The sequence below is a fragment of the Phaenicophaeus curvirostris genome, chromosome 15, assembly GCF_032191515.1.
Source record: "Phaenicophaeus curvirostris isolate KB17595 chromosome 15, BPBGC_Pcur_1.0, whole genome shotgun sequence".
NCBI classification, from domain to species: domain Eukaryota; kingdom Metazoa; phylum Chordata; class Aves; order Cuculiformes; family Cuculidae; genus Phaenicophaeus; species Phaenicophaeus curvirostris.
Window position 1 is genome coordinate 18,823,603 of NC_091406.1, and position 25,045 is coordinate 18,848,647.

Consider the following 25,045-nt stretch of genomic DNA (forward strand, 5'->3'; position numbering starts at 1 on the left):
CAGATTACAGCACTCAGTTTATCCTTCACAAGCTTTTTCCTCGGTGGCAGTTATTAGCTAATGATCACTTGGCCACAAAGTCGCTGTGAGAACAGGCCTCTCCTTTCCAACAGGACCATGCTCACAAAGATGCAGCCTCACTCTGCTTCACATGGAGAGAAAGACAGGAGGGGACACTACACATACTTCTTAGGTATTTACACAGAATCTTGCCCTTCCTCAACGTCTGTGACGGCATTACTGAGGAACTTCTTACATGCATATCAATTCAGACAATAGCAGCAGTGCAGCCACCCTGCACTTACGGGGCCCGGGCTGCTCGGCATGTACGGGGCTACGCCTGCCGCTGGGGCTTTACACCCATGGCAAGAGGGAAGCACACGGGATCTGCCCACTGCGACTCCAGGAGTGCTGGATGCTGAGAGTGCTCACGCAGTCTTCCAGAGAATTCACAGAGATGTGAATTCTACCTACACCAGGCTTTAATCATCTCTCCCTACCAAAACCACAATAGCGATGTAACCTCACATCTCCTGCCTTCCACAAAAACTGCAGGAACACCAAGAGGCAATAACACCCAATGCATGGCTAAACCAAGTTATGACATTTCTTAAATCAAACCAACATACACAGAAATCAGAAAGAGATAAAAATCAGACCAGGAATGCAAGGAACCATTAAAAGAGAAATTATTGTCAGAGAAACTCACCTCAAAGTCTTCTCGGTCTTCACTGCAGCTGTTGAGTTACCAGTGTACCTACAAATCACTGAGAAGAATTGTGACCTTAGAGCCTTCCTCTGGCCTACTTAGTAAGGATTTCACTTTAAGAAACAGCCATCAGCTCTCATCAGTTTTTCTACGTAGCCTGCTCATGAAGACATAAGTGTAAGCACCTTCTCAGAGGCCTCTTTCTGAAGCCAAGTCCTCTTCAGCTGCTTTCAGGTGGCTGAGAGATTCCCAACTGAAGCATTTCATGGCAAACAACACTCACAGTTTCAAAGGCAAAAGTACTGACCAGAAATGGCAAAAAGGAACAACGACCTTGCAGGAAACAAAGGACTGAAACAAAATCTATGAAGCAACTCTACATCACAATGTTTCAAGGAGATAAACATGGATAAAGGATAATTCACACAGGAATGATAAGATGTTCTACTCAGGCATCATTGTTCTACATGCACAATTATTGTACAAATACTTTATTTTTGAAGGACTTCCTCTGAATTTATGGCCTAGGAAACCAGGATCACAGCAGAAATGCCACAGGCCTTGGCATCAGACTTGAGATCAAATTGTTCCTCAGCCAAAACCACCTCAAACCTCCTATTTTCCTAGCTCAAAGCCAACCTCCCACCTTCCTTGCTCTGCATTCACCGCCTTTAGTTGCACCATGGACAACATCCAGTAGTCTGGCCATTTGTCATCCACGGGTTGAAGCCTGTAAATTCAGTGATGTTTTAGGGAAACAGAAGCACACCAAAGGCTTTGTTTTGGCAGCTGAATACCTTCAAGTTATGGATGAAAACTGCTCCCCCAGCCCAACAATTACATCACATCTTTTAATGGCTTAAGCAATACCAGCCACAAGGCCCAGATTTAGAACTGGACAAAAAACTACTTAATTAATTAATCAATACCACTGGCAAAAATGGGAACCTGGCAGAAGCTTAACATTTCAGATTGTGTCTGCTGGAGAAGGTGCTCAAGAAAGGTATCTGTTTGGGAAGAAGTCCACAGGAAGCTCACACACAAGCTCACACCAAAGACCACAGTCACAGATCCTCAATGTAACCTCTTTGGACAATGCAGCAGGGGAGATGTATTGAACCACAACTGTGGGTCTCAGAAAAATGAGGACAAATTGAACATTTAAAAACCCATCTTGTAGTCATTTCAAATTATACCCCAGCAAATCTTTCCACCTGGCGTGTCTCTGAGCAGACAGGTTTTCTTCACCTTGCCCAAAAATTATGTAATAGGAATGTGATCTCTGAAGAAAGACATCTTTGAAGGAAAAGTTGCAGCACACAACTTCTCCTTATCTGAAAACAAGGATCACCACATGGATGTGTGCAGAGAGATTTTTCTCTTCTTAACAGGAATTCAAAGACATGTACAATGTTCACAAGGCATAAGGAATGTGCGACTCTGAAAAATACACAGTCATCAAAGGATCAACTCAAAGATACCATTGCCTTTCTTCAGCACATTGAGCAACTTGGAAAATACATGATGTGAAAATCCTAATGTAAAGTTCACGTCTTTCATCAATAACAATCATTCACTGGAAACATCATCCAACAGGAATGCAAAACGATGAACCCACAGCTTGGTCAGCTGGAGTCTGAGAAGTGTGATCACAGAATCATGGAATAGCTAGTATTGGGAGGGACCTTAAAGGTCATCTAGTTCCAACCACCCTGTTCTGGGCAGGGACATCGCACTAGATCAGGTTCCCCAAGGCCTCATCCAACCTGGACATAAAAACCTCCAGGGATGGGGCATCTACTACCTCCCTTGGTAGCCTGTTCCAGTGTCTCACTATTGTCATGGTGAAGAAATTCTTCCTAATGTCTAATCTAAAGCTGCCCTTCTCCAGTTTATACCCGTTCCTCCTTGTCCTATCACCACAAGCCTTTATGAATTATCCCTCTCCAGCTTTCTTGTAGGCTCCTTTCAGGTCCTGGAAAGTCACTGTAAGATCACCTCATAGCCTTCTCTTCACCAGGCTGAACAAGCCCAACCCTCTCAGCCTGTCCTCATATGGAAGGTGTTCCAGCCCTCAGATCATGTTTGTAGCCCTCCTCCGGACCCATCTCCTTCTTAGACTGAGGATTCCAGAACTGGACACAGTACTCCAGATGAGGTCTCACAAGAGAGGAATAGAAGGGTAGAATCACTTCCCTCAACCTTCTGGCCACACTTCTTTTGATGCAGCCCAGGATATGGTTGGTCTTCTGGGCTGTGAGCACATATTGCTGGCTCACGTCAAGCTTCACATCAACCACCACACCCAAGTCCTTCTTGCCAGCCAGCTCTAAATCACATCATGTACTGAAAATGGGGATTGCTCCAACCCAGGTGCAGGACCTTGCACTTGGCCTTGTTGAATCTCACGAGGTTCTCACAGCCCCACTTCTCCAGCCTGTCTAGGTCCCTCTGGATTACATCCCACCCTTCTGCTGTGGCAACCACACCACTCAGCTTGGTGTCATCTACAAACTTGGTGACGGTGCACTCAATCTTGCTGCCAGTATCATTGATGAAGATATTAAACAGCACGGGTCCCAGCACAGACCCCTGAGGGACACCACTAGTCAAAGTACTCCATCTAGACTTTAAGCCATTGACCACTACTCTCTGAATACAACCCTTCAACCAGTTTCTTATCTACCGTGCCATCCACCCATCAAATCCATATCTCTCCAATTTAGAGAGAAGAATGCATGATGTGATGCTGGGTACCGTTAAAGCATCTCCTTGAATCACGAGGAACATTCAGCAGTAAATATTTGGGGAGTATAATCAAGATACTCAGCTGCTCGTAATAAAATCGAGTGGGAATTGTAAGAGCAAGAAATGACTGTAGAGCCAGGGAAGACTTGAAGAGCTTCTAGCATTGTCAGGGCTTTTCAATTCTGCTGGGACACAGAATCTGTAGTTGGGATGAACAATAAGAAAGAAGTTTTATGTCATCTCTTTCAGTTACAGTGAACAAACTGAAGAAAACATTTCTGATAGAAAGGGAACCCCAAACTTCCAGGAAAGAAAGGCATCTCTGGGAACTGCCCCTGCACTCAGAGGGCTGAAATGGACATGACCATTCCATTGAGGACCCGAGATGGAGCTATACATCATGACAACAAAAAGGCAGGAGCCAGAAACCTACAGAACCTACAGAAATGAATGGATCAGATGCAATAATATGTCTAGGCCATATACATTGAGCAGAAGGAATTGAAACTGCATGAAACCACAACCGTGGGCCTAGTGGATGAACTATGGTGAGCATCATCTTCTATGATCCCCCCATGCTGGCAGAGCTTCTCCGAGTCCTCTCCAACCCCATACAACTTCCAGGTTTGCTTCTGACCCTCGCAACTGGCAAAAACATATCATGACAGTAAAGTGCACAATTATCACACCAAGCAGTCTTTCACCAGCATTATTGGAAGAAATAGAAGGATTGTAAAGCACATGAATGATAACTGTCTGAACTAAAAGAGGACCACTCATTCCATTGACACTGGATAATATGAAACCATCAGCTTTCATGGAATTCCTTCTCCTATTTTACCACACGCACTGTTCCCCAGAGGTGTGATTTCTGTGGATATCAGATTTTATTTTCTCTCCCTACCAAAACCAGAACACTAATATAGCCTCATATCTCCTGATTTCCACAAATACTGCAAGAAGAGCAAGAGGTCATAACACACAACACATGGCTAAACAAAGATATGACATTCCTTATAACTACATCACAACACATAAAAATCAGAGAGAAACATCAGACCAGGAATGCAAGGCACCATAAAAAGAGAAATAAATTATTGTCAGAGAAACTCACTGGGAAGTCTTCTCCATCTTCACTGCAGGTGTTGAAGTTCATCTCCAGAGTACCTGCAAATCACTGAGCTTACAAGCACATGTACACCCTCAACTCTTCCTCTGGAGTACACAGTAAGGATGTCATTTCAAGAAACAGCTGTCAGCTCTCATCAATTTTTCTTACTATGGGGCCTGCTCATGAAGCTGCAAGTGTAAACACCTTCTACCAGAGGTCTCTTTCTCAAGCCAAGTCACCTCAGACTGCTTTCAGGTGGGTGAGAGCTTGCCCAGGGAAGTGAGGATTTGCTGCAAAACAACAATCCCAGTTTCAAAGGCAAAAGCACTGTCCAGAGATGGGGAAAAGGCATGATGAGTTTCCAGGAAACAAAGCATCAGGCTTGAAATGAAACTGTTGCTCAGCCAAAAACAACTATTGTCCTTGTTCAAAGCCAGACTCTCACCCTCCTTCCTCTGTATTCATAGACTTGAGTTTTACCACAGACAACACCCAGTATTAGACCCTCATGTCAGCCACAGAGGAAAGAGCTTAACATTCAATGACCTTTTAGGGAAACAGGAGTCTATCAAAGTCTCCGTGTTGGCAGCTGAACACCTTCAAGCTATGGATGGAAACTGCTTCCCCAGCCCAACAATTCCAACACATCTCTTCATGGTTTGAGTGTTACCAGCCACAAAGCAGACCAGCTTCAGACCATATTGATAATGGGAAACTGGCAGAAGTGAAGGAACTGGAGCTTAACCTATCAGATTGTGTCAGGTAAGGAACGTACACAAGAAAGGTACTAGGCTGGGAAAAAGGCCATGGTAGATACTCAGAATTGCTCATACACCAAAGACCACATCCACAGCTCCTCAGTGTAATCTCACCGGACAATATAACAGGGACAAGGCATAGAACCACAGATGTAGGCCTCATAGAACTACTAGGACAAACAGAACATTTAAACCTATCTTGTAGTCATTTCAAATTATACCACAGCAAACAGTTTCATCTGGTGTGTCTCTAGACAGAAAGTTTTTTTGACCTTGCCCAAATATTACACAATGCCTCTGAATGGAATGGTGCACACATAATTTCTCATTATCTCAGAGCAAGGATCACAACACAGCTGCATGCAAAGAGATTTCTCTGCTCGTAACAAGAATTCAAAGACTCGTACTACGTTCTCAAGGCCATAAGTGATGTGCGACTCTGGTAAAAGCTCAGTCATCAAAGAATCATCTCAAAGGCAGCATTGTCTTTCTTCATAACATTGGGCAGTTTGGATAATACATGATGTGCAAATCTTAATCTAATATGCACATCAGTGTTCAATGAGGGCCATTCACGGCAAATGTCTCTCAACAGGAAAGCAAGTGGATGAACACAGAACTTGGTGAGTTGAAAGCTGTGTAGTACGATATCCCAAGCCAGGACAACTTCAGACTCCTTTTATGTAGTCCAGCATTGTAGGCTGGGAAGTAACAGAACACAGAACATGTCTCTACCAGTACCTACCCACACACAGCACTCCAGGACCCTGTCAAAGCCTTCACAGGCTGCATGCTTGGCATTCTCCTTCACAATCAGCAGACAGAATCTGCTCAAACAAAAGTTTCAAAGACAACTTCTGCTTACCAGGCATAACATTTGGCTTCTCACCATGTGCACATGTCAAGCAAGAGCATTTCATCCAGTGACATTATAAAGAAACACACCTATGAAAGCCTTTAACACGAAGGTTGGGACAGTCAAACAAACACATTTGATCTTCTCCGAACTGTCAGAGACAAGGGCACAACGTAAGATTATCACAACGACCAAGGAAAAGAGTTTCACTCATGCCAAAATGAAAGGATCATAACAAAGTATTCTTTATAATGGCCCTTAGAGAAGGTATATAATGCAGGTGTTTAGCACGGAATGGAAAATCAGTTGCAAGTCCCAAGGCTCCCATTATGACATTTCTCATAAGAACGTAATTAAACTGATAGGTAAAAACATCACAACAATCTGCAAACACACAGGAAGGACATCCCAGGGCTCACAGCAGAGCTGGAGTAACACTTCTGTGGCTCAACTTTTTCAGGAAGCAGAAACTCACATTGTGTGATCTTGCAAGTGGACACTGAACAGGGAGAAGCACAAACTGCATCACCTGGGTTCTTCATTAACCCTCACATGCACAACTCTCAGGACTCCCTTTCCCATTCCTTCACAGCCACCAGGGTGTCCTTTGACCCTCATAATCTGCAAGCACTTGACATCAAAGAGCCAGTTCCCCAGACCATTTCACTTCAACATTTGTAGACACATTCTATTGGGAAAAAAAAAAGCTGCAGAGATACTATTTTACTATTTACTCTTTTCCTACCAGATGTATTTGGCAAGCAAGAGCATTTCTTCTGGTAATAATTAAAAGAAAATGTTTATGAAAGTGTTTCTAATGCAAGCGTTGGAGAAGTTAAACCATGGAAAGAATTATTACACACTCTGCCAGGCAGTGGTGGCTGGAAGATCATTTTCCCCTTCTAGCAACAATTCTTTGGGAACATCAAATTCACAATGCATGATACCACAGCTGGACACTGAACATGGAAAGGAACAAACAGATCTCTTGGTTCCATCAACAGCCCCTCACGAACAACTCCCACAACTCTCATCTCCAGACCTTCACCACTTCCTTAGTGTTATTTTTGACACTCGCAATTAGCAAGCACATGACAGCTAACAGCCATTTCCCCAGCCATTTCCTCATCAGGCACCAGGATCATCCATGAACTTCATACAGGCATCTTTACTTCTCTGTACTAAGAAGGAAGAGACATTCTTCTCTAGTTCTGCTTCAGAAGAGGAATATCAAAATTCTAAAAGTGAAAGGGAAGCAGTTCTGCAGGAAAGAACAGGTCAGCAAACAGCGTGGAACAGGAACGATGGAGTAAAACTACAAAGCCCTGCCAAACTGTAACTCGAGCCAACAGCAGCCCCGCTTCTTCCACATCCTGCTCCAACTGGAACACTGAGCAATGATCCTCTGTAGCAATATATCAATATATTCCTCAATATATGTCTTGCTTCCTTCAACAGTCCTTCACAAACGGCTCCCACAATTCTCATCTCAACCCTTGTCAACTTCCATGGGTCTTTGACCCTCAGAATATACAAGCACATGATGTCAAAGCTGAGTTGTGTAGAACATTTCTCTTCATCACGTTTGTTCCTATGAAAACTCGCATTATTGGACTAATAAGTACATGATTCGATTTTTCATTAAGAATATCACAGCCATCTCCAAACACAGTGGAAAAACATTCAACTGGAATAACAGGTCTTCCAGGGAAAGTGGACCTCTCATTGCATGATACTATAGTTAGACACAGAGTAGAAAAAAGAGTAAACATATCCTTTCATTCATTCAACAGCCCCTCATGAATGCTTCCCACAACTCTACAAAGCTTCACAACCCCTCCAGGAGAGACTGAGTCAGGGAACTAGAATGCTAAACCACGATCCCCATGACACCTGCCTAGAGCGAGAGGCAGCAACACACAACGCGGTGAGAAAGGAAATATTGCCTCCTTAATAAAGCAGCCTCCCGCCGCAGCAGACAAAAGGCAGAATCGAAAGGGCTGAGGAGCAGCAGAGGGCATCGCGGCGGAGCCGGTCCCGGCAGGGGCTCTCACTCACCGGGGCAGCGGCGGCGGGGAAGCGGCGGGCGGCGTCAGGGTCCTCGTCGAGCAGCGGCTCGGGCTCGGCGGGCGGCGGGCGGGCCGGCAGCGTGTCGCAGGCGCTGTCGGGCGACAAGCGGAGGCGGCTCTTGCGCGAGTCGGCGGTGAGCGACACCTCGTGCGAGTAGGAGCGCAGGAAGGCGCGCACGCCGTCGAGGCCCACGAAGGGCGAGCCCGGGACGGCGCGCAAGGCGCCGCTGCCCGGCGGCGGCAGCAGCTGCGAGCGGCGCCAGCGGCGCAGGCGCAGCGCCAGCAGCAGCAGCAGGAAGGCGAGGAAGAGGCAGGAGACGGCCGCCACGGCCACCACCAGCCACCGCGTCAGGCTGCCGGCCGGCTCGCCCGGCACGGCCGCCGCCGCGCTGCCCAGCTCCCACAGCAGCTCGGCCACGCTCTCGGCCAGCACCACCGTCAGCGTGGCCGTGGCCGACAGCGCCGGCCGCCCGTGGTCCTTCACCACCACCACCAGGCTGTGCCGCGACGCGTCGCGGGCCAGCGGCGAGCGCGCCGTGCGCACCTCGCCGCTGTGCGGCCCCACGCGGAACAGCCCCGGCTCCGTCGCCTTCCACAGCTCGTACGACAGCCACGCGTTCTGCCCCGCGTCCGCGTCCACCGCCACCACCTTGGCCACCAGCGAGCCGGGCTCCCACGACCGCGACGCCAGCTCCACGCCCGACCCTGCCCAGCCCGCGCCCGGGCCCGGGCCCGCCGGCGGCGGGTACAGCACCTGCGGCGCGTTGTCGTTCTCGTCCGCGATCTCCAGCCGCACCGACGCGTTGCTGCTCAGCGACGGCGACCCGCCGTCCTCCGCCCGCACCCACAGCCCCACCTCGCGCACCTCCTCGTAGTCGAACGAGCGCAGCGCGTACAGCGCGCCCGTCTCCGCCTCCAGCGACACGTACGACGACAGCGCCGCGCCCCGCACGCGGCCCTCGCACAGCCGGTACCGCACGCGCGCGTTCGCGCCCCAGTCCGCGTCCCGCGCCCGCACCCGCACCAGCAGCGCGCCCGCCGCGTTGTTCTCCCGCACGCGGGCGCTGTACCGCGCCTCCGAGAACACCGGCGCGTTGTCGTTCACGTCCAGCACCCGCAGCCGCAGCACCGCGCTGCTCCACCGCGGCGGCGACCCGCCGTCCGTCGCCCGCACCGTCACGTTGTACTCCGACACCTCCTCCCGGTCCAGCTCCCGCGACGTCACCACGCGGTAGTAGTCCTCGAATGACTTCTCCAGTAGGAACGGGACCCCCCCATCCAGTGAGCACCGCACCTCGCCGTTGGGTCCTGAGTCCCGGTCCTGGACGTGCAGCAGGGCCACCACCGTCCCCGGCGGGGCGTCCTCGGAGATCTCGGTCTGCTGAGAAGTCACTGACAGTTCCGGCGCATTGTCATTCACATCTGTCACAGTGATTGCTACTTTGGCTGTGTCATAAAGTCCACCACCGTCCCGTGCCTGCACCTCTAGTTCATAGAAGTCACCTTCCTCAAAGTCCACGTTCTGCAACAGTGTGATCACACCCATCTCAGAATCTATATGGAATATGTGGGACGCGACATTCTTCGTTTTCTTAATTGTATATTTCACGTGCCCGTTCGTCCCCTCGTCGGGGTCGGTGGCCGTGAGGGTGACGAGGGTGGAGCCCACGGGCACGTCCTCCGGCACACGCACCGCGTACTCCGCCTGGCTGAACACGGGCGCGTTGTCGTTGGCGTCCAGCACGGCCACGCGGAGCCGCGCCGTGCCCGTCCGGGATGGCTCGCCGCCGTCCATCGCCCTCAGCACCAGCTCGTACGACGCCGCCTCCTCCCGGTCCAGGGCCTTGGCCAGCACCAGCTCGGGACGCTCAGCCCCGCCGGGACCCGCCTGCACCGACAGCGAGAAGTGATCGTCGCCGCTCAGCTCGTAGCTCTGCACGGAATTCCGTCCCAAATCCGGGTCGAGAGCCTCAGGCAGGGGAAATCTCGACCCAGGGGCTGTGGTCTCGCTCACTCTCAGCTCCGTTTCTGGCTCTTGGAAGCTGGGGACGTTGTCGTTAATGTCCGTGACTTCAACTTCGATTCTGTAAACCTGCATTTCTCCCTCCACTATCACCTCACAGCGCAGCACGCATTTCTCCTGCAGCCGGCACAGCTGCTCCCTGTCGATCCTCTCCGCCGTCACTAAATGTCCCGTCTTCCCGTGCAGGGACAAATACTGCGTCCTGCCTCTGTCCAAGAGACGGACCCCGCGTTCGCGGAGCGCCGGCACCTGCAGCGCCAGATCCTTGGCCACGTCGCCCACGAAGGAGCCCTTGGGCATCTCCTCGGGCACCGAGTAGCGCAGCTGCCCCCACGCCGCCTCCCACGCCGCCCCCAGCACGCACCACAGCAGCGCTCGCTCCCGCCGGCCCCAGCGCCTCCCCGCCGCCCGCATCGCCGCCGCCGCCCCGCACACACCGCCCCGCCGCCGAGCCACAGCCCGCTCCGCCTCAGCCCTCCGGCTCCGCACCGCCGCTGCCGCCCGCTGCCGCCGGCCCCTCCGCCTCGCTGCACCGCGGCTCCGCACCGCGGGGACGCTCGCAGCCCGCCCGCCCGCCGAGCCAGCCCCCAGCCAGCCAGCGAGCCGCGCCGCAGCGGGCGGGGCTGCCTCCACCGCTCCCACCTCCCGACCGCTCCTCCTCGGTCAACAGCGGCGCCCGCAGCCTCCTCCCGGCACTGCACGCACCCAGCGCTGCCCCGCAAACACCGTAAAGCATGTATCTGATCCTTGAATCACCATGTTGCGAGGAAACCATCTGTAATTTCTTGCGTAGAATATTATGAGTCGTATCCCATCAGTCAGGAATTTGAATCCTCACCGACTTTTGTAGCAGTCCGGCTTCAATGACTTTTCCCTCACCCTTTCTGTAGATCAAAACAGCATCACACGACCACACTGATCCCCCACATCCCTACCAAAAAAACAAAGCAGCACTGGAGATCACCCCTCAAACGCAGCCTGGAGATTTACTGCATGAGTAAAGCCACCTATGAATCGCCATGAATGTGAAGTAAAATATTTCTTCTTCTTTGAAAGTGCAGAATATTAAGAGTAATTTGCGTTATTGTGTAAAACCTTGCTTGAATAGCGACTAGAAGGACAGCGAAAGAAAACGGGCTCTGACATGCAAACTGTTATATGCACGCACACACACAAGAGCTATGGGCGTCATTAACCTAAGCACCCGTAAAGAGGTGCCCTCGGCACCAGAAGGGAACACTCACGAAGGGGGAACCATCTGTAAATTCTCGATTCATGGAGCCACATGCACGTTTTCCCTCAGAGTCTGATATCGAAAAGGCATTTACGCAGGAGTTTGTATCCAGCTACCAACCGCTCCTGCGCGACCACGGGCGCGTTGTCGTTGGCGTCGGTGACGTCGATGCAGAGCTGGGCGGTGCCGCTCCGCCGCGGATCGCCGCCCTCCACAGCCGCCAGCACCAGCCGCAGGCTCCGCTCCCGCTCCAGCGCTCGCCGCAGCACCAGCTCCGCGAACTTGCTGCCGTCCGGGCTCTCCTTCGCCTCCACCGCCAAGAACTCGTTCTCCTCCAGCCCGTAGCCCTGCAGCGAGTTGCTGCCCACGTCCGGGTCCTCGGCAACGCCCGAGGCAAAGCGAGCGCCAGGAGAAGTGAACTCGCTGATCTCCAGCAGCAAGGCGACCAGCAGCGCTCGCCCCGCTGCTCGCCGCCGCCTCTGCCCGCTCGCCAGCGCTCGCCGCGCTCCTCTCTGTCGGCGACATCGGCCACCGAAGAGCGGATTCCTCCTTAGCTCGGCCGGTTTGCTCGCACCCGCCGAAAGGCGAACCAAGCAGCTCGGCTCGGCACTGGAAACGGAGAATCCGGACGGGAAACGCGTTACCGAGCGGCAGGGAGAGCGCAGCCTTTGTGCCGCAAAGCACAGGTGAGTGCGGGTGAGTACGAGCCGGTTACACTGTGCAGGGCGGGTCTGACATATTCCAACAGCTTCTGCTGTCGCTGCGGGTTGCTCTGTTGTTTCATTTCTATGAGCTCGGAAAAGCAGCAGCTCTGCTAGGGAGACGCTGCTGTACAAAGGAAGCACCAAAGTCGTCGTTTCATTGGAGGATAGTCCTGGAATAGCTATTTCAATTTACATCCTGCTCAGGATGACTGAGAGTGGGAGACCACATCGAGCCCTATTCTCTACCACAGCCGAATCTCTATATGCTCCTGGTCTCGATATTCAGATCACAATGATCATCAGAATCTCTGGCTCTATTACTCGGCAAACAGACTTTCTTCCCTCACCCCAAACTGCTTCCTTCAGTGAATCGAGTAAGTAAGTAGAGATCTAAAAGGATTGGATGAACAGCTAAGAGGTACCCATGCACCCAGGATAATTCAGTTAACCATTACGTTATTCTGATAACTGCAAAGAGCAGTGCTATACTCCTCCGTCAGCTACCTTTCCCAGGGCAGACAGACACTTGCAGAAAAAAAGACGGCAAACGAAGTCACGAGTAGAAAAGTCAGAGGGGAACAGGGGGGAAGGAATTTCCCCATGGCACAAACACAACAAGTTTTACTTTGCATCCACAACACACACAACAATGCAGGCACGGCTTGGCCTGAAAATGGACAGGATAAAAGCCTCTTGAGTGCAACGACTGTGAAGAAAAGATCCTCCTCACTGCCTGTTTGTACGATAACACCGCCTCTCAGCAACATTCACGGGAAACCGCCCAGTGCCAGACTCTGCAGAGAAGACTCGGCAGCCAAACCCTGGTTCAGCACCATGGACAGGGCAGGGCACGTTAGGACCCCTGAATCGCTGCAAGATCCACAGAGACCACGAGAGCGGAAACTGCAGGTACAGCAGATGTTCCTAAAGCTCTTATTGCTACAGAAGACGCTGTGGATGACTAATGTGCCCATTCACAGGGTGCTCCAAGAGTGCTGGACGCCGAGATGCAGTACTGGCTGGCGTTAGAGCATCTCCTGGAGTCGATAGGAACATATGGCAGCTGATATTCGGGGAGTGTAATCGAGAAACTCAGCTGCTCTTAATAAAATCGAGCGGGACACGAAAGAGCAAGAGAAGACTTTAAAGACAGGGAAGACTCTAAGAGCTTTTCAGCACTGTCAGGTCTTTTTAATTCTGCCCTGCTCACCTGGCATGAGCAATAAGAAGGAACATCTAGGTCATCTTTTATTTCATGTCCTTGATTCACAATGAATAGAGTACAGCAAATATTTTTGACAGACGAAAAGATATATTAATATGTTCTGCTGTTCATAAGACCAACAGGGAATAACATTTCTTAGACTAAATATTGTGTAGAAGCACAGCCAGCGGTGTGGTACTGCATTACACAATGAATTGGCTTAGGGTGTCCCAGTCAAACCCAGAAGGGAGGTCTGTTCACCACCATTCTAAGAAGGAAGCAAAAGACTCAAAGAACAAAAATACTAAATGGCCAAACACTAAGAGGAGAAGTCATCCAACTAAGAATGGGTCATCAAAGCACTGGCTTAGGTGGAATCTCCTGCTAAGATCATCTTTATATCAATTCTCTTCAACAGCAAAGCAGGGAAACAACCAGCTGTTCTACAATCCTCCCCAAAACAGCTTCCTCAAGTGTTCTCACCAGCCTTACACAACATGCAGCTTTGCTTCTGACCCTCCTAAATGGCAAGAATATATCTCAAGAATAAAATGCTCCATGAGAATGGAAGGATATTTTTTGCATTCTGGGAAGACATAGGAGGACTGCAAAGCACATGAATGAGAAAAGTCTTAACTTAAAGAGGAGCAGTCATCCCACAAGACTTGGTAATATCAAACCATCAGCTTAGATGGAATCCTTCCCTGTATTAGCACATGTACTGTCCCAGAGAATTCACAGAAATGTGAATTCTACCTACAGCAGGCCTCTCCCTACCAAAACCACAACACAGATATAGCTTCACGTCTCCTGCCTTCCACAAAATCTGCAGGAACACCCAGAAGCAATAACACCCATTGCGTGGCTAAACCAAGTTATGACATTTCTTAAATCAAACCAACATACATAGAAATCAGAAAGAGGAAAAAATCAGACCAGGAATGCAAGGAACCATTAAAAGAGAAATGATTGTCAGAGAAACTCACCTCAAAGTCTTCTCAGTCTTCCCTGTAGCTGTGGAAGTTCCAGAGTGACTACAAATCACTGAGAAGAATTGTGACCCTAAAGCCTTCCTCTGGCCTGCTTAGTAAGGATTTCACTTCAAGAAACAGCCATCAGCACTCATCAGTTTTTCTACGTAGCCTGCTCATGAAGCCATAAGTGTAAACACCTTCTCAGAGGCCTCTTTCTCAAGCCAAGTCCTCTTCGGCTGCTTTCAGGTGGCTGAGAGCTTGCCAACTGAAGTATTTCATGGCAAACAACACTCACAGTTTCAAAGGCAAAAGTACTGACCAGAACAGGCAAAAAGGAACAACGACCTTGCAGGAAACAAAGTACTGAAATAAAATCGATGAAGCAACTCTACATCACAATGTTTCAAGGAGATAAACACGGATAAAGGATAATTCACACAGGAATGATAAGAGGCTCTACTCAGGCATCGTTGTTTTACATGCACAATTATTGTACAAATACTTTATTTTTGAAGGCTCTACCACTGAATTTATGGCCTAGGAAACCAGGATCACAGCAGAAATGACACAGGCCTTGGCATTAGACTTGAGATCAAATCGTTCCTCAGGAGAAACCAATTTAAACCTCCTATTTTCCTAGCTCAAAGCCAGCCTCTCAGCTTCCTTACTCTGCATTCCCCATCTTTAGTTGCACCATGGACAAGATCCAGTAGTCTGGCCATTTGTCATCCATGGGTTGAAGCTTGTAAATTCAGTGATGTTTTAGGAAAACAGAAGCACACCAAAGGCTTTGTTTTGGCAGCTGAATACCTTCAAGTTAGGGATGGAAACTGCTCCCCCAGCCCAACAATTAAAATACATCTTTTAATGGCTTAAGCAATACCAGCCACAACAAGGCCCAGATTTAGACAAAAAACTGGACAAAAAACTAATTAATTAATTAATTAATCAATCAATCCAATTGGCAAAAATGGGAACCTGGCAGAAGCTTAACATTTCAGATTGTGTCTGCTGGAGAAGGTGCTCAAGAAAGGTATCCGTTTAGGAAGAAGTCCACAGGAAGCTCACACACAAGCTCACACTAAAGACCTCAGTCACAGATCCTCAATGTAACCTCTTTGGACAATGTAGCAGGGGAGATGTATTGAACCACAACTGTGGGTCTCAGAAAAATGAGGACAAATTGAACCTTTAAAAAGCCATCTTGTAGTTATTTCAAATTATACCCCAGCAAACCTTTCCACCTGGCTTCTCTCAGAGCAGACAGGTTTTCTTCACCTTGCCCAAAAATTATGCAATAGGAATGTGACCTCTGAAGAAAGACATCTTTGAAGGAAAAGTCACAACACACAATTTCTCCTTATCTGAAAACAAGGATCACCACATGGATGCATGCAAGGAGATTTTTCTGTTCTTAACAGGAATTGAAAGACATGTACAATGTTCACAAGACATAAGCAATGTGCGGCTCTGATAAATACACAGTCATCAAAGGATCAACTCAAAGATACCATTGCCTTTCTTCAGCACATTGAGCAACTTGGAAAATACATGATGTGAAAATCCTAATGTAAAGTTCACATCTTTGGTCAATAACCATCATTTACTGGAAACATCATCCAACAGGAAAGCAAAACAATGAACCCACAGCTTGACTATCTGGAGTCTGAGAAGTGTGATCACAGAATCATAGAATAGTTAGGATTGGGAGGGACCTTAAAGATCATCTAGTTCCAACCTCCCTGTCCTGGGCAGGGACATCCCACTATATCAGGTTACCCAAGACCTCATCCAACCTGGACTTAAAAACCTCCAGGGATGGGGCATCTACTACCTCCCTTGGTTTCCTGTTCCAGTGTCTCACTATTGTCATGGTGAAGAAATTCTTTCTAATGTCTAATCTAAAGCTGCCCTTCTCCAGTTTATACCCATTCCTCCTTGTCCTATCACCACAAGCCTTTATGAATTGTCCCTCTCCAGCTTTCTTGTAGGCTCCTTTCAGGTCCTGGAAGGTGACTGTAAGATCACCTCATAGCCTTCTCTTCACCAGGCTGAACAAGCCCAACCCTCTCAGCCTGTCCTCATATGGAAGGTGTTCCAGCCCTCAGATTATCCTTGTAGCCCTCTTCTGGACCCATTCCAACAGCTCCATCTCCTTCTTAGGTTGAGGATTCCAGAACTGGACACAGTATTCCAGATGAGGTCTCACAAGAGAGAAATAGAAGGATAGAATCACTTCCCTCAACCTGCTGGCCGTGCTGCTTTTGATGCAGCCCAGGATATGGTTGGCCTTCTGGGCTGTGAGCACATATTGCTGGCTCATGTCAAGCTTCTCATCAACCACCACCTTCTCGGCAGGGCAGCTCTAAATCACATCATGTACTGAAAATGGGGATTGCCTTGTTGAACCTCATGAGGTACTCACAGCCCCACTTCTCCAGCCTGTCCAGGTCCCTCCAGATTACATCGCATCCTTCGGCTGTGGCAACCACATCACTCGGCTCGGTGTCATCTACAAACTTCCTGAGGGTGCACTCAATCTCACTGTCAATATCATTGATGAAGATATTAAACAGCACCAGTTACAGACCCCTGAGGGACACCACCAGTCACAGAACTCCATCTGGACTTTAAGCCATTGACCACTACTCTCTGAACACAACACTCCAACCAGTTTCTTATCCACTGTGCCATCCACATAAATAACTGTAGAGACGTTACAGCATCTCCTTGAATCATGAGGAACATTCAGCAGTAAATACTTGGGGAGTATAATCAAGATACTCAGCTGCTCATAAGAAAATTGAGGTGGAATTGTAAAAGCATGAAATAAGTGTAGAGCCAGGGAAGACTTGAAGAGCTTTTAGCGTTGTCGGGTATTTCAACTCTGCTGGGACACAGAATCTGCACCTGGGATGAACAATAAGAAGGAACTTTTATGTTCTCTTTGAGTTACAGTGAACAAACTGAAGAAAACATTTCTGAAAGAAAGGGAACCCCAAACTTCCAGGAAACAAAGGCATCTCTGGGAACTGCCCCTGCACTCAGAGGGCTGAATCAGACGTGACCATTCCATTGAGGACCCCGAGGTTGAGCTGTACATCATGACAACAAAAAAGGCAGGAGCTCGAAACCTACAGAACCTACAGAAATTAATGGATCAGATGGAATTAATACATCTAGGCCATACACATTGAGCAGAAGGAATTGAAACCTCATGAAACTACAACCATGGGCTAAGTGGATGAACCATGATGAGCATCATCTTCTATGATCTCCCCATGCTGGCAGAGCTTCTCCGAGTCCTGTCCAGTCTTACACAACTTCCAGGTTTGCTTCTGACCCTCAAAACTGCCAAAAGCATATCTAAAGGTTAAAATGCACAACGATCACACCAAGATCTCACCAGCACTGGGGGAAGAAATAGAAGGATTGTAAAGCACATGAATGATAACTGTCTGAACTAAAAGAGGAGCACTCATTCCACTGACACTAGATAATATGAAACCATCAGCTTTAGTGGAATTCCTTCTCCTATTTTACCACACGCACTGTTCCATGGAGGTGTGGCTTCTGTGGATATCAGATTTTATTTTCTCTCCCTACCAAAACCAGAACACTAATATAGCCGCATATCCCCTGATTTCCACAAATACTGCAAGAAGAGTAAGAGGTCATAACACACAACACATGGCTAAACAAAGATATGACATTCCTTATAACTACATCACAACACATAAAAATCAGAGAGATAAAAAAACATCAGACCAGGAATGCAAGGCATCATAAAAAGAGAAATTATTGTCAGAGAAACTCACTGGGAAGTCTTCTCCATCTTCACTGCAGGTGTTGAAGTTCATCTCCAGAGTACCTGCAAATCACTGAGCTTACAAGCACATGTGCAACCCCCAACTCTTCCTCTGGAGTACACAGTAAGGATGTCATTTCAAGAAACAGCTGTCAGCTCTCATCAGTTTTTCTTACTATGTGGCCTGCTCATCAAGTTGCAAGTGTAAACACCTTCTACCAGAGGCCTCTTTCTCAAGCCAAGTCACCTCAGACTGCTTTCAGGTGGGTGAGAGCTTGCCCAGGGAAGTGAGGATTTGCTGCAAAACAACAATCCCAGTTTCAAAGTAAATAAGCACTGTCCAGAGATGGGGAAAAGGCACCATGACTTTCCAGGAAACAAAGCATCAGGCTTGAAATGAAACTATTGCTCAGCCAAAACCAACTATTGTCCTTGTTCAAAGCCAGACTCTCACCCTCCTTCCTCTGTATTCACAGACTTCAGTCACATTCAGTGACCTTTTAGGGAAACAGGAGTCTATCAAAGTCTCTGTTAGCAGCTGAACACCTTCAAGCTATGGATGGAAACTGCTTCCCCAGTCCAACAATTCCAACACATCTCTTCATGGTTTAAGTGTTACCAGCCACAAAACGGACCAGCTTCAGACCATATTGATAATGGGAAACTGGCAGAAGTGAAGGAACTGTAGCTTAACCTATCAGATTGTGTCAGGTAAGGAACGTACACAAGAAAGGTACCAGGCTGGGAAAAAGGCCGTGGTAGATACTCAGAATTGCTCATACACCAAAGACCACATCCACAGCTCCGCAATGTAATCTCTCCGGACAATACAACAGGGAAAAGGCATAGAACCACAGATGTAGGCCTCATAGAACAACTAGGACAAACAGAACATTTAAACCTATCTTGTAGTCACTTCAAATTATACCACAGCAAACAGTTTCATCTGGCTTGTCTCTAGACAGAAAGTTTTCTTGACCTTGCCAAATATTACACCATGCCTCTGAATGGAATGTTGCTCACATAATTTCTCATTATCTCAGAGCAAGGATCACAACACAGCTGCATGCAAAGAGATTTCTCTGCTTGTAACAAGAATTCAAAGACTCGCACTATGTTCTCAAGGCCATAAGTGATGTGCGACTCTGGTAAAAGCTCAGTCATCGAAGAATCATCTCAAAGACAGCATTGTCTTTCTTAGGCACATTGGGCAATTTGGATGATACGTTATGCGCAAATCTTAATCCGAAGTGTGCACCACTGCTCAATAAGGACCATTCATGGCAAATGTCTCTCAACAGGAAAGCAAAGTGATGGACAGGCAACTTGGCAATTTGGAAGCTGTGTGCTGTGATATCCCAAACTAGGAAACCTTCAGACTCCTTTTCTGTAGTCCAGCATTGAAGGCTGGTGTAAAGTCAGACTACGTTTATCTATTTGCCTTAAGCATTTTGTCTGAGGACTACCCACTCGTGGCACCAGCTTGTCTGTGGTGCCGAGGTTCAGTGGGGGACAGTGCAGGAGCAGGCACAGCTCTCCCTCACTTGGGTGAAGTTGGGCCCCAGAGGTGGCTTTGGTTGAGGGAGGGGATGCAGCCATTGCTGCTGCCCCCACTACCCCCCACCTGCTGGCTTCTGGGGCCTGCCAAAAAGACAAAGGCTGTTGTGGGTCAGACTAGCCTTATAAAAGGACTCTCAAGGAACCAGGGGAGCAGTCTCACTCTCACCTCCATGCTCGCTCTCACTCACAAACTTCGATCGGACCAGCCTGGACCACGCGGCCTGGGCAATGTGTTCAGCGCGATCATCTGCTGCCTTCGATGTGGTGATTTCTTTCCTTCTCTCTCTTTCTCTATCTCTCCCCCCCATTTCCTTATAGTGTGCGTGTTGAATCGGATCCTAGGGACCTGGGTTGTTTTGGGGGATTCATTTCTATAACTTTGGGTGGTTGCACTCGCCTGTGCCGTGGCATCTTGGTGTGTTTAAGCTTGCTGGAGCCAGAAATAAATACTGTTTTGATATTCACCCTGGGAGTGACCTTATTGGCCTCCGGTTCGCCACACAGGTAAACGAATCCAATTCCACCCCCAGTCAGGGCTGGACACAAGCATGTGGCTCGTGGGTCCGGGTTGTCACAGCTGGGAAGTAACAACACAGAACATGTCTCTACCAGTAACTCCCCACACACAGCAGACTAAGGACTCCCGTCAAAGCCTTCACAGACTGCATGCTTCGCATTCATCTTCACGATCAGCAGACAGAATCTGCTCAAACAAAAGCTGCAAAGACAACTTCTCCTAAGCAGGTGTAACATTTGGCTTCTCACCATGTGCACGTGTCAAGCAAGGGCATTTCATCCAGTGACATTCAAGAAAAAACACCTGAGAGTCTTGCAGTGCATGTCCCAAAGCTCCCATTATGGCATCTGTCATAAGAACATAATTCAAGTGATACGTAAAAACATCACAACAACCTGCAAACACAGAGGAAGAACATCCCAGTACAGCTGGAGTAATATTTCTATGGCCCAACTTCTTTGGGAAGCAGAAACTCACATTGACTGATCCTGCAAGTGGACACTGATCAGGGAGAAGAACAAACCACATCACCTGGGTTCACATGAAGAACTCTCAGGACACTCTTCCCCATTCCTTCAAGGCTTGCATGATGTTCTTTGACCTTCAGAATTTACAAGCACCTGACCTCAAACAGCCAGTTCAGCAGGCCATTTCACTTCATCATTTGCAGACAGATTTCATCAAAAGGAAAGCTACAAAAACTACAAGCCCTGCCAAAATGTAAGTCTAGCCAGCAGCAGCCCCATATCTTATACATCCCTCTCCAGCTGGAACACCGGGCAAGGATCCTCAGTAATGCAGTGCTAAACAAGGCTTTGCCTCCTTCGTAAACCATCCTCCCCAGGCTACAGACAGAAGGCGGAGGGAAAAGAGCAGGGGAGCGGGAGAGGGCAGCGTGGTGGACTAAGGAGAAGTAAAAGGAAAAGAAGAGAACCCTTCCAACGAGAACCAGTTTGACATGAATAGTGCTCGGTTATACCACACTTGCTACTTTCTAAATAAATAAAAAACCACTGAAGACAGCGCTCATTTTCTCCTTCACAAACTTCTTATTAGCAAACTATAGCCCTGGTCACCACAGGGGAGCGGCAGCGACCTCTCATTGCATGATACTACAGTCAGACACAGACTAGAGAAAGTAGTAAACATATCCCTTCGTTCATTCAAGAGCTCCTCAAAAACGGTTCCCACGGCTCTCCAAACCTTCACAACTCCTCCAGAAGACAACAGGTCAAGGAACTAGAACGCTAACCCAGGATCCCCACGTCACCTGCCTGGAGCGATAGGCAGCAACACACAGCGCGGAGACAAACGAGATATTGCCTTCTTTAGAAGGCAGCCTCCCCACGCAGGAGATAGAAGGCAGCCGCGAAAGGGCAGAGGATGTAAGATCAATTGCTGATAGGCACGTGCGAGCAGATCATGGTACGAAATAAGCAAGAACTCGGCATCAAAACTAGGAAGCATTAACGCGTCATGGAAAGTTATAAAGGGATCATTACCGTCCCGATTCAAGTCAATCACATCCTACTTAAGCACGTTGGATGTCTGAAAGATACCTGACGCTGCAAATAACACAAACCGACGTTCCCTAATAATGAAAGATATCTGTTTGTAAAACCGGAATCGCACATGTCAGAGGACTTAACGAGAAACGACCTGGAGCGTGATAAACACACCCGTCTGAATTAAACTCAGACCAACAGCAGCCCCACTTCTCCTGACACACATCGACTGTGACACTGAGCAACCTCGTCGCCTGTGCGGCAGAACAGCAACAGGTGAAAACGAATTTTCTCATTATCCCGTACTCGCTACTTGGTAGAGAAACAAAACACCATGGGAGACAGTACTGACTTTCTCCTTCACAAACTTCTTCCACTGTGTCCGTTATTACGAAATACTCGCCCTGGACACCCCAGGGAAGCAGCAGAGGGCACCGCGGCGGAGCCAGTCCCGGCAGGGGCTCTCACTCACCGGGGCAGCGGCGGCGGGGAAGCGGCGGGCGGCGTCAGGGTCCTCGTCGAGCAGCGGCTCGGGCTCGGCAGGCGGCGGGCGGGCCGGCAGCGTGTCGCAGGCGCTGTCGGGCGACAAGCGGAGGCGGCTCTTGCGCGAGTCGGCGGTGAGCGACACCTCGTGCGAGTAGGAGCGCAGGAAGGCGCGCACGCCGTCGAGGCCCACGAAGGGCGAGCCCGGGACGGCGCGCAAGGCGCCGCTGCCCGGCGGCGGCAGCAGCTGCGAGCGGCGCCAGCGGCGCAGGCGCAGCGCCAGCAGCAGCAGCAGGAAGGCGAGGAAGAGGCAGGAGACGGCCGCCACGGCCACCACCAGCCACCGCGTCAGGCTGCCGGCCGGCTCGCCCGGCACGGCCGCCGCCGCGCTGCCCAGCTCCCACAGCAGCTCGGCCACGCTCTCGGCCAGCACCACCGTCAGCGTGGCCGTGGCCGACAGCGCCGGCCGCCCGTGGTCCTTCACCACCACCACCAGGCTGTGCCGCGACGCGTCGCGGGCCAGCGGCGAGCGCGCCGTGCGCACCTCGCCGCTGTGCGGCCCCACGCGGAACAGCCCCGGCTCCGTCGCCTTCCACAGCTCGTACGACAGCCACGCGTTCTGCCCCGCGTCCGCGTCCACCGCCACCACCTTGGCCACCAGCGAGCCGGGCTCCCACGACCGCGACGCCAGCTCCACGCCCGACCCCGCCCAGCCCGCGCCCGGGCCCGCGCCCGCCGGCGGCGGGTACAGCACCTGCGGTGCGTTGTCGTTCTCGTCCGCGATCTCCAGCCGCACCGACGCGTTGCTGCTCAGCGACGGCGACCCGCCGTCCTCCGCCCGCACCCACAGCCCCACCTCGCGCACCTCCTCGTAGTCGAACGAGCGCAGCGCGTACAGCGCGCCCGTCTCCGCCTCCAGCGACACGTACGACGACAGCGCCGCGCCCCGCACGCGGCCCTCGCACAGCCGGTACCGCACGCGCGCGTTCGCGCCCCAGTCCGCGTCCCGCGCCCGCACCCGCACCAGCAGCGCGCCCGCCGCGTTGTTCTCCCGCACGCGGGCGCTGTACCGCGCCTCCGAGAACACCGGCGCGTTGTCGTTCACGTCCAGCACCCGCAGCCGCAGCACCGCGCTGCTCCACCGCGGCGGCGACCCGCCGTCCGTCGCCCGCACCGTCACGTTGTACTCCGACACCTCCTCCCGGTCCAGCTCCCGCGACGTCACCACGCTGTAGTAGCTGCCCCGCGAGCTCTGCAGGCGGAACGGGACCGCCCCGTCCAGCGAGCACCGCACCTCGCCGTTAGGTCCTGAGTCGCGGTCCTGGACGTGCAGCAGGGCCACCACCGTCCCCGGCGGAGCGTCCTCGGAGATCTCGCTCAGTGCCGACCGCACGGAAATTTCTGGCGCGTTGTCGTTGACGTCTGTCACGGTGATCACCACTTTTGCCGTATCGAAAAGCTCTCCGCTGTCATGTGCCTGCACCTGCAGCTCATGAGAGGAGATTTCTTCGAAGTCCAAATTCTCCTTAAGGGATATTTCTCCTGTTTCAATATCAAGCTGGAAAAGTTCGGACGCTCGATATGAAATTTTATGGAAACTGTATTTCAGTTGCCCGTTCGTCCCCTCGTCGGAGTCGGTGGCCGTGAGGGTGACGAGGGTGGAGCCCACGGGCACATCCTCCGGCACACGCACCGCGTACTCTGCCTGGCTGAACACGGGCGCGTTGTCGTTGGCGTCCAGCACGGCCACGCGGAGCCGCGCCGTGCCCGTACGCGATGGCTCGCCACCGTCCATCGCCCTCAGCACCAGCTCGTACGACGCCGCCTCCTCCCGGTCCAGCGCCTTGGCCAGCACCAGCTCGGGACGCTCAGCCCCGCCGGGACCCGCCTGCACCGACAGTGAGAAGTGATCGTCGCCGCTCAGCTCGTAGCTCTGCACGGAATTCCGTCCCAAGTCTGGGTCCTGTGCATCACGCAGTGGAAACCGCGACCCAGGCGCTATCGTCTCGATTACTCTCAGCTCCGTTTCTGTGTCTCGGAAAGTGGGGGCATTGTCATTTATATCAGTGATTTCCACTTCAATTTCATAAACCTTCATTTCCCCCTCCACTATCACCTCACAGCGCAGCACGCATTTCTCCTGCAGCCGGCACAGCTGCTCCCTGTCGATCCTCTCCGCCGTCACTAAATGTCCCGTCTTCCCGTGCAGGGACAAATACTGCGTCCTGCCCTCGGACACAAGGCGCACCCCGCGTTCGCGCAGCGCCGGCACCTGCAGCGCCAGGTCCTTGGCCACGTCGCCCACGAAGGAGCCCTTGGGCATCTCCTCGGGCACCGAGTAGCGCAGCTGCCCCCACGCCGCCTCCCACGCCGCCCCCAGCACGCACCACAGCAGCGCTCGCTCCCGCCGGCCCCAGCGCCTCCCCGCCGCCCGCATCGCCGCCGCCGCCCCGCACACACCGCCCCGCCGTCGAGCCACAGCCCGCTCCGCCTCAGCCCTCCGGCTCCGCACCGCCGCTGCCGCCCGCTGCCGCCGGCCCCTCCGCCTCGCTGCACCGCGGCTCCGCACCGCGGGGACGCTCGCAGCCCGCCCGCCCGCCGAGCCAGCCCCCAGCCAGCCAGCGAGCCGCGCCGCAGCGGGCGGGGCTGCCTCCACCGCTCCCACCTCCCGACCGCTCCTCCTCGGTCAACAGCGGCGCCCGCAGCCTCCTCCCGGCACTGCACGCACCCAGCGCTGCCCCGCAAACACCGCTCGGAACGGCCGCATCGAGAGAGAAAAACA

The 25,045-nt window shown here is 51.2% G+C and overlaps 3 protein-coding genes across 4 annotated transcripts in view; all 3 read right to left on the reverse strand.

The window, feature by feature from the left end:
• Window positions 1-11,043, reverse strand: part of LOC138727194 (protocadherin gamma-A10-like) — a 34,511-nt gene extending 23,468 nt beyond the window's left edge. The window contains exon 1 of the mRNA XM_069869486.1: window positions 9,546-11,043. Coding sequence (XP_069725587.1) covers window positions 9,546-10,688 — 1,143 coding nt within the window. The 5' untranslated portion in view covers window positions 10,689-11,043. The remainder of the gene's footprint in view (window positions 1-9,545) is intronic.
• Window positions 1-25,045, reverse strand: part of LOC138727290 (protocadherin gamma-C5-like) — a 218,939-nt gene that overhangs the window by 80,565 nt on the left and 113,329 nt on the right. The gene's annotated exons all lie outside the window — the stretch shown is intronic.
• LOC138727196 (protocadherin gamma-A10-like) overlaps window positions 10,744-25,045 on the reverse strand; it is a 42,104-nt gene continuing 27,802 nt past the window's right edge. The window contains exons 2-6 of the mRNA XM_069869487.1: window positions 22,253-24,379; window positions 19,925-19,979; window positions 19,743-19,839; window positions 11,603-12,336; window positions 10,744-10,985 (exon numbers count right to left, since the gene is read on the reverse strand). Coding sequence (XP_069725588.1) covers window positions 10,744-10,985; window positions 11,603-12,336; window positions 19,743-19,839; window positions 19,925-19,979; window positions 22,253-24,379 — 3,255 coding nt within the window. The remainder of the gene's footprint in view (window positions 10,986-11,602; window positions 12,337-19,742; window positions 19,840-19,924; window positions 19,980-22,252; window positions 24,380-25,045) is intronic.